Raw genomic sequence first — 15,367 nt, forward strand, 5'->3', positions numbered from 1 at the left:
TTAAAATTTGCTACTTCTCTTATCCGTCCTAATTTGTAATGCTTATTTAAAGTAACGGCCCACCAATGCTTTGATAGAAAAAAAAAGGAAAAAAGAAAAATATTTGGATGTATTTTGAACTACGTCTATTTTTTACACAAACTTTCAATAATCAATAATAAAATTATGTTTTTATTAAAAAAAGATTTTTTCTTAGGTTTCTTTGACACCCAAATATTGAAGGATCAGATAGAAGATGAACAGAGAGTTCAAACTGTTTCGAAAAGAGTAATACTTGGTATAGGTTAAGTTGCATTTGACTTTAGATCAATTTACATCTGTCTTCGTGCATTCCCTTCAATTACAAAGAGAATAATTTTCTTTATATAAAAAAATATCATGTGACAATTTGTGATTGCAAACTAAGATGTGCTGCACAAAGATGTGTGTAACTCGAATGCATTAAAATATTTTTCTAATATCTACGAGTAAATCCTTAGTTCGTGTAGAAACTGAAAATGTTGGAATAGGATTTTGAATAAGAAAACTGAATAAAATGGGAAATGTCCAAATTAGTGTAATTAAAAAAGAAAATGATTGTGATTAGAATAATACTGATAATCAGTGTATTGGAAACACCATTGTAAGTTGAAAGTCAGTATAATCAGTGTATAGGAAACAGAATTGTATGTTGAAAGTTGTAAAGGTGAGCAGTGACCAGCATTCCAAAATACGCAATTCTTCCGTTTTCAACCTGTCTGTGATCTGTTGCTCACTTTGTTACCGCTCCTCAGTTTCTAAACTTGTTCTATCTAGTCCTTTGTCTTCAATTTCAACAACTTTTCTATTCCCAAATGCAAGATCCATTCTACTCCATCCCCATCTTCAACTTCATACTAATCTGTGCCGTGGACGCCGCCTCTCCCTGCAGTTCGTCCGTCACTGTCCGATCATCGAACCTAATCTCACGAACATCTCCATAACACTCCACCTCTTCTTCCTCGTCCTCTTCCTCGCTGTTTCCTTCATCGTCCTCCGACGATAAAGGAACGAGCCAACAAGAGCCATGTAAATGCCCGTTCACACACACGAAATATTCGAGTCCTCCGTCGTGCGTCCCGAGCCGCCTCGCCACGCTCTTCGGCACGAGCCGAGCCGATGTCATACTCCACACCCGAGCCCCACAATAGGGGCATCTGGTTCTTTCTTCCAACCTCACTTGACGTTTAATCAAGAATGCCCTAGTTTTCGATCTCATAAATCCCCTAAATATTCCTCTGTAAATCCCTAAATCATCCTCATCCCTCCCGTTGGAATGCTCGCAAGGATCGCTCACGTAAAGCAAATCCCCTCGGCATTTCTTCGTCAGGAAGCTTCGGCCTGAGGTTTTAGAAAAGCGCGACTCATGAACGAAGTGTCCTGGCAGGGGCTGATCCACCTTGAAATGGCGGCTGGATTGACAACCGCAGCAGAAGAACATCAACTTAGCGAGCGCGTTCCATCCACCGCCGACTCGAACATTAGGAGCTCCGGTGGTCAATGCAGCTAACATTCGAGGAGCTCGATTGAAACAGAGTTCTCGCCACAGCAATCTCTCAGCTATGGCTCGAAGCTTTCGATTAAGAGAAGCGGTGGTGCAAAGCGTTCGCAAGTCCCACTTGATCGTCTGAAATACGAGAAGAAGTATGCGCTCGTTGAGGATGCCAGAGTCGTCGGAGTCGGAACCCTGCAGCGACGCTGAAGGTCTGAATCTCCGGTTGCTATTTGCGTCCATTTTTTTTTTCATTTTCTTTTTTAATTGTAGGTTTTGTCGAGGACACGGGACAGCAAAGGCGGTCATATATTATGTGTTAGTGTGAGTTGAAACGGACACGTGTCGGTGTATTGGTTGGTTGCGATATGAAGAAACGTGTATGGGAGGAGTGGACACGCGTCGGAATCGCATTGCTTAATTTGAGTAGAGAATCCAGAGGAAGCGTCAGCAGTTGAGGAGAGAGGAACACGTGTCCAATTTGGGTGTGAAAATTTAATTAGGAAAATATCTAATCCATCTGGTCGCTAAAATATCTGGAGTTTTGATCAATGCGTTGACACGAGTCCCTCCACTACCTTTACCCACAAGACTTCCCAATCCTTTTCTTTTTGCTTGGTATCCGTTCTTTTCCCCGCCAATGTACCTTGGAACTCTTTCTCGCTTAATGACTATGTTGTTTTCTTTCGTTAAAAATTAACTCTGTTTTTTATTTTGAAATTTAAGAAATAAATTAAAGTAAATCTCAATTTTTTTTTTTTTTTTTTAAAGATACGAAATTGAATCTTCAACCTTTAAAGTGAAAAGTTATGTCAAATACCATTGACTTAAATTAATTTTTAATAAATAAATTCAACTTAAGAATTAGTTGTAAAATATATTGAAATCTATGGACTAAATCAAGGCTAGACTCGAAATCTAAAGGTAAAAAAAAATATATTTTTTCCTAATTCTTTATAAAGAGGTATTAATTTGTAATTTCATTTTATGAGTATTTACAAACGCAAGCCTGTCTATCATGATAGTTGAAACCAACCCAAGGCTACTAAAAAGTGGAAGACTATTCGGTTGGCTTTCCGTTAGGTATATTGTTAAAGAAATTCCAATTTTCAATTATTTTTTTGGGCTCATACGTCTTTCTTGTCCCTGATGCACGCTGCACGAGATAAGAGTCCATTTAATCTAATGCCCGATAAGTGGGCACGTGTCTGCATGACCATCCCAGATCGAAACGTGGCAGCACCTAGAAACTTTGATGAGTGGATTTGGGAGGCATGTGGAAGATACCAAGGAAGAAATGGATGTGACACTTGGCGTGGACCACATTTGAGTATGGTGCGGAATATTGTTTGGGAGTAAAGATGTATTAGATATTTTCCAGTTTCTCTTTCTCCAAAGGCAAGCACTGTAGCAGCATAAAATTCGTACCTTTGAATATCTTTAAAATATTAAATAAAGGAAAAAAAAGATAGTAAATAGGGCCCAGGGATGAACACCAAAGTCGATCAAACTGAATCAAGTTGACCAAATTGAAAATTTGTTTCTACTTAAAATTTTGTGCAAATCGAATTTTACATATTAATTCAATTTGGCCACCGATCGGACTGTGAAAACCCTAGTAGTACCTCTTATGAATGTTTGTTTATTTTGAATTAATCCAATCCGATAATTGTTCATTAGTATTACTGTGGTGGGGAAAGACCTATCTAGCTTGCAATAACACAAACCCCAAGTATCAAGAAAGGAATAGAGTGAAAATCATAGAAAAATATTCCTAGTGTATATTTGATGGAGTAGGGGAAAATTACAAGTACTACGGGAGTAAGAGAAAATCTTGCATACTCTATGTCCCAAAATGATATATTGTCCACTTTATTATGAGCATAAATTCTCATGGTAGTGAATTAGGTTAAAGAGTTTAGCTGGTTAATCGAGGATCATTGGAGTCTATGATCTATAAGCTCATTAGTTCCCGACTAAACCTTAGAATAGTGTGATGAACGAATTTAAAGTATTCAAATTTGGTTTTTGGAGTAAAGCGTTAAATATATACAATATATTTAAGCTAACGTTTAATTGTGAATTAAACATAAAGAGAGAGAAAATAAGAGATATTTAAATAAGATTTAAATATCAAGATTATGAATAGGGATTCATATAAATTGGGATAAATGTTGGATTTAATATTAAATTAAATTAATTAAATTATTTAATATTAATTTAACTTTAAAATTGATTATTAGAATTAATTTTGAAATTAAATAGAATTGGTCAAAATTATATTAAAAGTCAAATGGTTGTCTACGTAAAAAATACAATGGAAATCAAATTATTGACTTCTGACTTTTGAAAGTCAAAATGTCAGATTTATTGACTTTGGACTTTGAGAATCAAACTTTGACCAAGTTAGTGGAAAGAATCCACCATTTGTGAGTGGGAAATACCAATTTTTGCATGGCTAAGTGTTGTCTTCATTTGGAGATATTTGTCTCATCAAATCCCACTTTGAGTTAGTGGATTTTTTAGTGTCAAATTCTCATCAAACTCAAAGTTGCATGTTTTCATGTAATGGTCTTTAAAAGAGAGTGTTTAATATTTTTGAATCATTCTTGGTCATAGTGGGTTTTGATGAGATTATGTGATTATCTCATCCCTTTTTTCTCTCAAAGGTTTAGCATTTTTCCTCTCCAAATTAGTCACTCACCGGATTCCACCATCCCGTTCTAAGGCCAAAGAATAGTCGGAAAGACTCTCATGGTGGTCTACGAACCGTTCATGAGGAGATTGGGGCTGATTTGGAGAAGATTCAAAGACTACAAACGTTGTATTCTTTTCTCCTTTTTCTTGTTTTATTGCATGCATGTTTATCTTTGCAATTAATCTAATTATAGTACTTTAGATCCATTTTTTCCCGTTGCGCATGTGTTCGTTCCATCAGAGGCTAGGGTATGATTTTGCACCAAATCAATACTTGTCCTAAATGGGCTAATAAGGTGAATTTATATGGAGAAGAGTTTACCTCTTCTCCAAGTATTACCCTTTTCACCCTTGATGCCAATTAATTAAATAACCCCTTATTTAATTAATTGAAACATTAATTAAATAACCATATATTAAATATAATTTAATATATAGTTAATTAATTAAAATATAAACATCACATGCATGTTTATATGCTTCCACCTCTCTGACATTATAACTAATTAAATATTCATGAATCTAATTCACATGAATTAAATATTTGAATCTCATTCAAGTATTTCTCTCTAACATAATTTGAATTATAGATCACTTCTATAATTAATTATATATTAATCACATTAATATGCAATTTTCTCAATTGATTTGAACAATTTAAATCATTCCTCATTAATATCCTTTAGTGAGCTAACAAGGGGACCTGGTGGACTTACAGATCAAAAGCTCCAACGATGTGAGATCAATATTTGTTAGCTGTGGGTACACTCCACTAAAGTGAAGGATCTCTTAACAAAGAGTTCCATGAGCGCGTTCGGATCGCTCCAATTTCACCGTGACTGAAATACACCATATACATTCAAACGCACAGTTATGCAAACAAACAGTAATTAACGATATGCTTTGAACAACAAAATAACAAGGGAAAGAGTTCTCATACCAGTTGAAGATGCTCTTCTAACTATGGAACTCAACGCAGTGGAAGACCTCTACTCGAACAACCAACGACCAGCAGATGCGTCGACTATAGTAGCACGAACAACTGCAAACACACGAACGCAGCGGGGACGACACCACTAGAAAGAAGCCTTAGGTATTCTCGGAGTGAGAACCCAAAGCGTGGTCTTCGGTGAGTTTGGTAGAGGTAGGAGGACGAACTGATCGTGTAGGCGATAAGCAAGTGGGAGAGAATATGAAGCAATCGCATAGCAAAATGCTTATCACTTAGAAGAAACTACACGATCGTGTAGATTTTACTAAATGATCGTTTAGAAAATAGTAGGCAATTGTTTAGCAAACATGACACACTATACGATTGTTTAGGAAAGCTAACCAATCGTTTAGGACTTAGTGTGCGATCGTTTAGGAGCTAGGTAAGCAATTATTTAGGCTCGAGGTATGCGATCGTTTAGGCGCTGAGTGACTATCATATAGGCTCTCGACTTAAGCGATCGTTTACGTTTCCACACCAATGCAAACCTACCGATATTTTTCTGAACCATTCAAAATGAAATAAATTTCATTTTTATTCATCGGTTACAATAACCGACGTTGTTCCCCACTAACGCACGTCCGAGAGAGATTTTAGGTTAATTATCATATAATTAACCAATTAAATTATTAATAAATATAATCATATTATATTTTTACCCTATAGTTTGATATCACATATCTACTATAGTAATTTCTCTTCTACTTGATATAAATCATATTTATATCTAATTTTCTCTATTTCATACATTTAGCCATGTATATCATATATAATTAACCAGTCCAATTATATCATATATAATCGAACTTTCTCTTGTCAATTTAAACATTTCAATTTAACCCAAACACTGATTCTCGAATTTATCCAAACTACCCAGGGGACTAATGGACATGTGGCCTGAAGCTCCAACGGTCCGTGAATAGCTGACTAAACTCTTTAACCACGAGATCTACCATCCGTTAACTGTCAGGCATTCCACTAAAGACCAACAGCTGAACTCTTCTTACCATAGATATATTTCTATGTCCATCGGATATAACCAATCATGAGTACGATGACCCTTCACAGGTGCTTGTAAGTACAGCTGGGCCAAATTACTGTTTTTCCCCTGTAGTTACATTTCAATCCTTAAGTACAACTGATTCCTCTAATGAACAATACAACATAGTCCAACTATGTTTGAACACCTCTCGGGCAAAGAGAAGGTGTGTGGCATCACATTGTTCAAGCCCTGAAATCAGCCCTTAAAGGAGTTATATATCTACTTACCCCTGCCTCGGGGAAGGAGTGAATTCCATCTTGTGCAGCTGAGTTCCCAACTCCCAAATCAGACGAATCTCCAAAATGGTAGGTTTGAATCGGCGACCTAGCCACTCACACCTATACAAATCAAAGAACCGCTCTCAATGGCAGGAGTTCCTAACTCACTCAGGATTGAGGTCATGTTACCTATGATCATCCTAGTGAAGTGAAGTTCTGTCATGAACGGTGTTATATAATGAGACGATAACACTTCGTGGTCAGGTCTTATACAAACTCTTTGTATAGGACGCCCCCGCTCACATGTCCTCAACACGAATGATCAGGATTAGACCATCTGTGACAAGTCATAATATTTGTGACCATTCCACAAAGCGGGCCACATCCGTAGCGTTACCAGGATAAGGTTTCCCTCCTATATCCATATACTACAGACCATTTTGGTTATCACTCAAGACATGATCCATTTGTATATCGCTACATACATGCTTGAGTCACATACAGATAATCAGGGATTTTATGTTTATTGGTTTGTAGTAAAGCAAATAAAACATGCAATTGAGCAAAATACAAGATGTGAAGTAAAATATCATATATTATACAACATAAGTGTTTGTACAAACTGTTTACAAACTACAGGACACGAGACTTTAGGGCATCAACCCCAACAATCTCCCACTTGTCCTAAAGCGAAGTAGGGTGTACAATAAACTAGTACAAAACAATAAACTAAGGCATAAAAGCCCAGTACAAGAAAATGTCCCACTTGCCCTAGTCCAGCCGCAGGTAATCCTATAGACCCATGCTCCGTAGATGACCCTCAAACACTGTAGCTGTGAGAGCCTTCATAAACGAGTCAGCAACATTGTGCTCCGAAGCTATCTTCATGACGATCACGTCCTCTTGATGCACTATCTCGCGGATCAGATGATACTTCCGCTCTATGTATTTGCCGCGACTGTGACTGCTCAGCTCCTTGGAGTTTGCCACTGCCCCATTATTATCACAATATAGGGTAATGGGCCTAGATATATCTGGAACAACTTCCAGTTCTGTTAAGAACTTCCTGAGCCAAACGATCTCCTTAGAAGCTTTGCAAGCCGCTACGTACTCCGCCTCCATAGTGGAGTTCGCGATGCACCCTTGCTTAGTGCTACACCACACTACAGCTCCTCCGTTAAGAGTAAAGACTGACCCTGATGTGGACTTGCGAGAGTCCTTATCAGTCTGAAAGTCAGAATCTGTGTATCCTGTAAGTATTAAATCCCTAGAACCATACACGAGCATATAGTCTCTTGTTCTCCGAAGATACTTGAGGATGTTCTTCACTGCAGTCCAGTGACCCTGGCCTGGGTTAGACTTATACCTACTGACTATGCCCACAGTGTAGCAGATGTTTAGATGAGTACAAAGCATCACATACATCAAACTGCCAATGGCAGATGGATATGGGACCCATCTCATCTCCTCAACATCTTGAGGCGTCTTAGGACACATATCCTTAGACAAAGTGATTCCATGCCTGAACGGCAGTAGGCCCTCTTGGAGACTTGCATCGAATACTTAAGCAACATCTTGTAAATGTACGATGCCTGAGATAGTGCTAGCACTTTGTTCTTACGATCCCGAAAGATCTGTATACCTAGAACAAACTGAGCCTCTCTCAAATCTTTCATTTGGGATTGGGTCGCTAGCCAGTTCTTAACTGCAGTTAGTAGACCTACATCATTTCCAATAAGTAGGATATCGCCTACGTACAACACTAAGAAGACTACTGAAGCGTTGATGATCTTCTTGTAGACACAAGGTTCATCAACATTTTGGTAAATGTCATACGACTTGATCGCAGTATCAAATCTTATGTTCCAAGATTGAGACACCTGTTTCAGTCCATAAATTGACCGATTCAGTTTGCAAACCTTTTTCTTTTGACCTTGGGCTATGAATCCCTCGAATTGCACCATATAAATGGTCTCCTCAAGATTGCCATTTAGAAAGGCCGTCTTGATGTCCATTTGCCAGATCTCATAGTTATAATAAGCTGCAATGGATAGAAGAATGGGATTGACTTTAACATGGCAACATGTGAGAAAGTCTCCTCATACTCGACTTCTTCTACCTGGATATAACCCTTTGCCACAAGTCGAGCCTTGAAGGTCTGTACCTTCTTATCAGTACACCGTTTGCGCTTGTAGATCCATTTACAACCTATAGGTCGTGCCCCATCAGGCTGATCTACAAGATCCTATACTGAGTTGAACTACATTGACTCCATCTCGAGATCTATGGCCTTGACCCATTCATCCCCGTCAATATCCTCCATTGCCTTTCGATAAGACAACAGATCCTCAACGTCGCCATTTGCTACCATGGCAAGGATTTCTGTGAAACCCAGATAGCGAACGGGTGGGTTCGCAACCCTCCCACTATGTCGAGATTCCCTCAACTTTTGAGGTAGAACCAACCTACTAGATGAACTCCCATCAACAACTCTTGCTGATGTAGCAGGCTCTTCAATAACTCTTGTTGAAGTTTCAGTAGTTTAATTGGAAAGCTTACGCAACACGAATTTGCTTCGTGAACTGTGCTCCCTTATATGATCCTCTTCTAAGAAAGTAACGTTTGTTGAGACAAACACCCTATTTTCTATCGGATCATAAAAATAACCCCTTCGTGTACCTTTGGGGTAGCCTAAAAATAGACATAACCTCGACCGTGGTTACAACTTCTTGCGATTAGCCTCAAGCACATGTGCAGGGCAACCCCAAATGCGGAAGTGACGTAAACTAGCTTTACGCTCGTTCCACAACTCCATAGGTATTCTTGCAATACTCTTAAAGGGAACACAGTTGAGTATGTATACTACAATCTCCACTACGAAACCCCAAAACGAGTTTCGTAAGGAAGCGTAACTCATCATCGAGCAAACCATGTCCAACAAGGTCCTATTTCTCCTCTCTGCTACACCATTCTACTGAGGTGTACCCGATGCTGAGAGTTGGGAAATGATTCCATGTTCTATCAAATAGTCCTGGAATGCCGAGTCTAAAAACTTCCCACCTCGATCTGATTGAAGTGTTTTAATCCGTTTATCCAATGCGTTTTCAACTTCAGCCTTGAACTCTTTGAACTTTTCAAATGATTCAGACTTCCGTTGCATAAGTTAAACATACCCATACCTAGAGTAATCATCAGTAAAACTGATAAAATACTCATAGCCACCTCGGGCTCGCACATTCATAGAACCACAAAGGTCAAAATGTACTAACTCAAGAGGCTCATTGGCTCTATAACCTTTTCCAGTAAAAGGTCGTTTAGTCATCTTACCCTCAAGAGAAGATTCGCACACTGGTAAAGAATTTTCTTCTAACTCACTTAGAAGTCCATTCTTCACCAATCTCTCAATCCTATTGAGATTGATGTGCCTTAAACAAAGATGTCAAAGTTGGGCATTTTCTTTTGGAGAAATACGTCGACGTTTTGATTGAGTTACAACATTTCTAAAAAATTCAGTATTATGGAGGAAATTAATGGCTAACGTCCTTAGCACATATAAATTCGATTCCAAATTTACTGTACAAATAAAAACACCATTTTTATGAATAAACGCTTTATCCGCATTAAAAGAGATAGTATATTTACATTGCAATAAACACTTTACATAAATAAGGTTCCTTTTTAGTTCGGGAACAATATATACATCATTCAAAACTAGAAACCTATTCTTAAGCTAACTGGAGCCGTCCCACTGCCACAACTAAGACAACGTACTCGATGCCTACTCGCATCGTCATCTCACTAGCCTCCAACTGTCGCCAAGATCTAATCCCCTGAAAAAGAAGAATAAACATGGTTAGTGGCGCCCGAATCAATTATCCAGACTGAATCATCATTCTCCACTAAACAAGTTTCAAGAACTAATAAATCATATTTACCTTTATCGGCCTTGGCTTTAGCCTTGGTTGCTGTCTTCTCTTTCAGATACCGAGGACAGTTCATTTTCCAGTGTCCATCTTGGTTGCAATGGAAACACTTTCCCTTAGTAACTAGTGGACACCTCCTTGGGGTGACAGGTGGTAGGTTAGCAGGCGCCTTCCCTTTTCGCTTACTACCCTTCTTCTTCTTCCCCTTTCCAGAGTTAGAAGTAGAAGGTGCAGACTTCGTTTCTGAGGGTGAACCTCTATGGAATGTCTTAGATGATGAAGCAACATTTTCTTCACCCTTCTTCCTCTCCTTACTTTTCAGTAAAGATTGGTAGGTCTGCAACTCGTTGAGGAGAGTTGTAAGGTTATATTTCACTTTGTTAAGAATCGTGTTGCTAACAAAGTGCAGGAAGATTTTCGACAACGAATGCGGGATAATGCTAACCTAACTGCCCTTATCTATCCTAGACCCATTCATCTCCGCCACATTGAAGTGGACCATCATGTTAAGCACGTGTTCTCGAATAGAGGTGCCTTCCTCCATTTTGGAGTTGAAGATGTGTTTAAGAGCCTCATGCTTGAGCTGTCCAGACGGTTGTCCGAACATCCTCCGTAGGGACTCCATGATCTCACGCACTAAGACCATGGGCTCATGCTTCTTGGCCAACACGTCGTTAAGACTGGCTAAGATATAGGCTCGGGCCTTCTCGTTCGCCCATGTCCAATACTCGTACGTCTCCCGAACATTTCGAGTGGCATTAGGAGGTGGAATAGGAGGACGCTCCTCCGTAAGGACAAACATAAGATCCTTGATGATTAGTATTGTCGTGATAATATGTTTCGAACTAGTGTAGTTCTCACCAGTTAACTTATCGGTGCTTAAAAGAGCAATTGTGGCTAGTCATTTTAAAACCATTGCTGAAAAACGAACGAACTTTTATAAGTCTTTTGCTAAACCGAATTTTAACACCAATTTTAGTTTTAGCAAAATAGTTTTCAAGTACCCTAAGTGATAAAGACTTCTATTTCGCAATGATGCTTCAATAAGGCAGTTGAAACGTCACCGGTGGGTGATCAGATGTCCCTTCACTAGGATGAGACATTCTTAACCATTAGGCAGAACCAACTCTTGGAACTGCACCTAACAGTCACTATTTGTTCGGTCTAGAACTGTTAACCCTTAATAATTCCACGTAAGTGTAACCCTTTGTTTTCAGCCCCAAAATCCCGCCCTAATGCACCCACCGTAGGGAAAAAGCAGATTAGGATAAGAGACTAAGTAACCTTATCCTATATAGGAGATCAAATAAAGAAACATGCAAAATTTCCATCTTATAGGGGGACACTCCCAGAGTGCCTCGAGGTGTTGCACAAAAACCTTATCCAACCTAACGAGAGAGATTGTGAGATATGTTGTTGCACGTCTCGCTCCCACTTACTATTAACATTCTCTCCATCCACCTTGATCTTGACATATCCAAACACCATCCTTTAGGGAGACACTCCCAGAGTGCCACGAGGTCGAGGATAGATCTCACGGTGTGAACAATAAAGGAAGAAACATGAGAGATTTAAATGAAGCATCAGATGCCCCAAGTACCTCCCACTGAATGTTCTACCTAGGGGTTCATTAACTTAGACCATCCGGCTACTGATTTTAATCTAAGTCAATTTTAATCCGCTCAAAAACAACTTTTGTCTTTGAAATTAAACAAGTTCAAGTAGTCATATTAAACTCTTTAATGGACTGTTCTTAACCTTGCATGCATGCATCAAATCTATCTAATTCACTTTTCCATGCAGGTTCCCAGGTAGGGGTGTTTCGTTTCCATCACCTTAAATACCCCAGCCTAGACAGAACCCGCCTTAGACAAAAGGTCCTTTATAGATAGATTTTCTATACTTTAAACTTTTATTAGTCAATTTAATCCTATTAAACTGATTAAAAGGTTAAAGCTTAAGGTTGCTAATCATATTAGAACCGTGATCTTAGGTCAATCTCATCCAAGTTTTAAAACACTTTTAAAACCATGATTCAAACCTAACTTGGTATGCATGTCTTCCTTAAATTTCCTTATGACCTTTATAAAAGAAACAACTAGGACCACATTGCCACATAACTAGGTATTCATAACACTTGTAAATTTAACCTATGTATCATGTTTCATGCAATGTTCGTTCATTACTATACATAACTTTTATATACAAGTAACGAACCAAGCAAACATGCTCCATACACCCTTATACTATAACACTTATAATATAGAGATGATGCATGTCTATGCTTTATGCATGCATAAATATAACTCTTATATTATATGATGTATGAGCATCCTCTTATGTAATTTAAATCATGCTTCTCTAAATCATAATACTTATAATAAAGAGATGATGCATGACAAATGCATAACCTAAGGTGGGATTTCTTCTATATGGCATATCATATGACATATAAATAAACATACATCCTATGTACATTCACAAAGATTAATGGACCAGGATAAACCACCTCAAAATTAGAAGTAAAAACTCTATCTATTACATTTTCCACCGAGCAAATCGGTTCACAGGCGAACCGGGTCTTAAACACCGGGCGAAGCTCCCATCGTTTAGTAAATGTAGCTGGGTATACGATCGAGTACCAATAACTATACGATGAAGCATGTGGAACCCGATCGTTTAGTGCACAAGACAAAAATATGCGAGTTCTAAACGATTGTTTAGACGACAACGTAGCTGCGAAGCCCAATCGTCTAGACAATCGCTTAATAAGCAATTAAGTAGATGATTTACTCTGCGATCATGTAGTCAGTAACTAAGCGATGAAGCTTGCTGAGCAACATGATCATCTAGTGCGCGTGCACCAACCAACTCCCGAGTATCCGATACTTAACGATCGTCTACCCCACTGTTTACATGACTTGACCAATGCTTGGTCGTCTTCATCCTTGAAGAACAGTAACCCTTGCCTTGAAGCTTCTTCACGAACGACTCACAGACTCAAACTCTTTGAAATTACAAACTCGATAGCAGTTAATATGCCCAAAACACAGGGTCCCTTGCAACTAACTTTAAATGTAAAAGAATTTAAAAAAAAAATCAAAGGCTTTATCCCAGAAAACTCCATTAATCCCACATCCACAAACTATTTAATGCTTAAACAGAGAAGACATGCTTTTACCCACCGAGAAAGTAAATGTCATTCTTTGCATCAATGAATTTGGAATATCAGAACCTGGCTCTGATACCAATTGAAGGAACTCTTATCAAAGAGTACCTCTGAGCGGAACCGGATCGTTCTAAACTCATTGTGATAGAATTACCGCATTTAGATTCTAACAGAATAGACATGCAATATACAACAAATTACTGGCATGCTTTTAACAATTAAACAATAAGAGAACAAGAAACACATACCAGTTAAAGAACTCTTTTTTCACAGAAAATCTCGTTCTCTCGAAGGAACTGCTCCTCTCGCTGAGAACATCCAAGAAAATCGTCCACCAAAACCTGGTCGTCTACCCCCAAATGGGCTCCACAAAAACACAGCAACGGGGAGGACACCACCACTTAGAACCCTTGGTATTCTCGGTGTGAGAATCCAGGAGGTGTGGGCTCTGTTGGATTTGGCAGAGGTAAGGAGGAAGAGAAGATCGTATACCACGACCAAGCAAGTGGGAAAAGGTTGATGTCTATCGTATAGACGATGCTTTATCATTTAGAAGAAGGTACACGATTGTTTAGTAAATAGGCTACGATCGTATAGGTGATCGTTTAGTAAACGCTCCGGCGTGATATCGTTTAGGAAAAAGCTAGACGATCGTTTAGCAAATCCTATGCGATCATTTAGAAAGAAGCGTGCATGTATACGATTGTGTAGAAACATGAGCTATCGTGTAGACTCTCGGTTTGCTATGCGATAAGTAGTTTACATTAAACTTGAGCGAATGACCGATATCTTTGCAAATGAAAATGATTTTCATTTTATTCTTCAATTATGAAAACTGAATGAAACCTCCCACTATCACACGGTTATGGAGAAAATGCTGGCACAATTATCTCATAATTGTCCAAAAATAAATAGCCACTCGTACCCATTCAAATCAAAGGACCGTCCTCAAAAGCAATAGTTCCCAACTCACTCAGGATTGAGGTCATGCTACCTATGATCATTCTAGTGAAATGAAGTCTCTATCATTAACGGCGTTATATAACGAGATTATAACACTTTGTGGTCTGATCTTATACAAATTCTTTGTATAGGACGCCCCCGCTCGCATGCCCCCACATGAATGATCAGGATCAGACCATCTGTAGCAAGTCACAACACTTGTAACTATTCTATAAAGTAGGCCACATCCACAGCATTGCAGGATAAGATTTTCCTCCTTTATTCATATACTACAGACCATTTTGGTTATCACTTAAGACATGATCCACTTGTATATCTCCACATACATGCTTAAGTTACAAACGACAACCAGGGATCTTAGTTTATTGGTTTATGGTAAAACAAATAAAACATCCAATGTTCATAGACAAAAGTGTGAATAAAATATCATATATTATATAGTTATGTTCAAAACTGTGTTTACAAACTACAGGACACGAGAGTTTAGGGTATCATCCCCAACACCCCTAAGATGAGAAGAGTGAGTTTCATCTTGTGTAGTTATGTTCCCAGCTCCCCATTTGGTCTCGTCCCAAAAATGGTATGCTTATTGAGTCAATGACTCGGGCCACTCTCACTCATACAAATCAAAGGACAAGCTCTCACAGTTTAAAGTTCATAACTCACTCAAGATTGAGAGCAATTTACATATGGTTATCCTATGAAATATTAATCTCTTCAATCAACGACGTTACAAAGAAAGATTAATGATTTCACAGTCCAATCTTATACAAACTCATTGTATAGGATATCCTACTCACATGTCTCCACACGAATGATTTGGATCACATCGTTTGTAACACTTACAAAGTGGA

General features: G+C 38.5%; 1 protein-coding gene across 1 annotated transcript; it reads right to left on the reverse strand.

Annotated features, from left to right (window-relative positions):
- Positions 1 to 531: 531 nt before the first annotated feature.
- Positions 532 to 1,801, reverse strand: EDL3 (EID1-like 3). Its single transcript, XM_039031406.2, has one exon. It carries the CDS (start codon positions 1,763 to 1,765, stop codon positions 848 to 850), a length of 918 nt encoding a protein of 305 aa, XP_038887334.2. The 5' UTR covers positions 1,766 to 1,801; the 3' UTR covers positions 532 to 847.
- Between the last annotated feature and the right edge of the window lie 13,566 nt (positions 1,802 to 15,367).

Source organism: Benincasa hispida, chromosome 5 (assembly GCF_027475165.1).
Source record: "Benincasa hispida cultivar pf3 chromosome 5, pf3_genome.v1.1, whole genome shotgun sequence".
Taxonomy (NCBI): Eukaryota; Viridiplantae; Streptophyta; class Magnoliopsida; order Cucurbitales; family Cucurbitaceae; genus Benincasa; species Benincasa hispida.

What these genes read in the sequence shown, in the direction of transcription:
- EDL3 (XM_039031406.2), bottom strand. Translation starts at nt 1,765, where the DNA reads ATGAAAAAAAAAATGGACGCAAATAGCAACCGGAGATTCAGACCTTCA.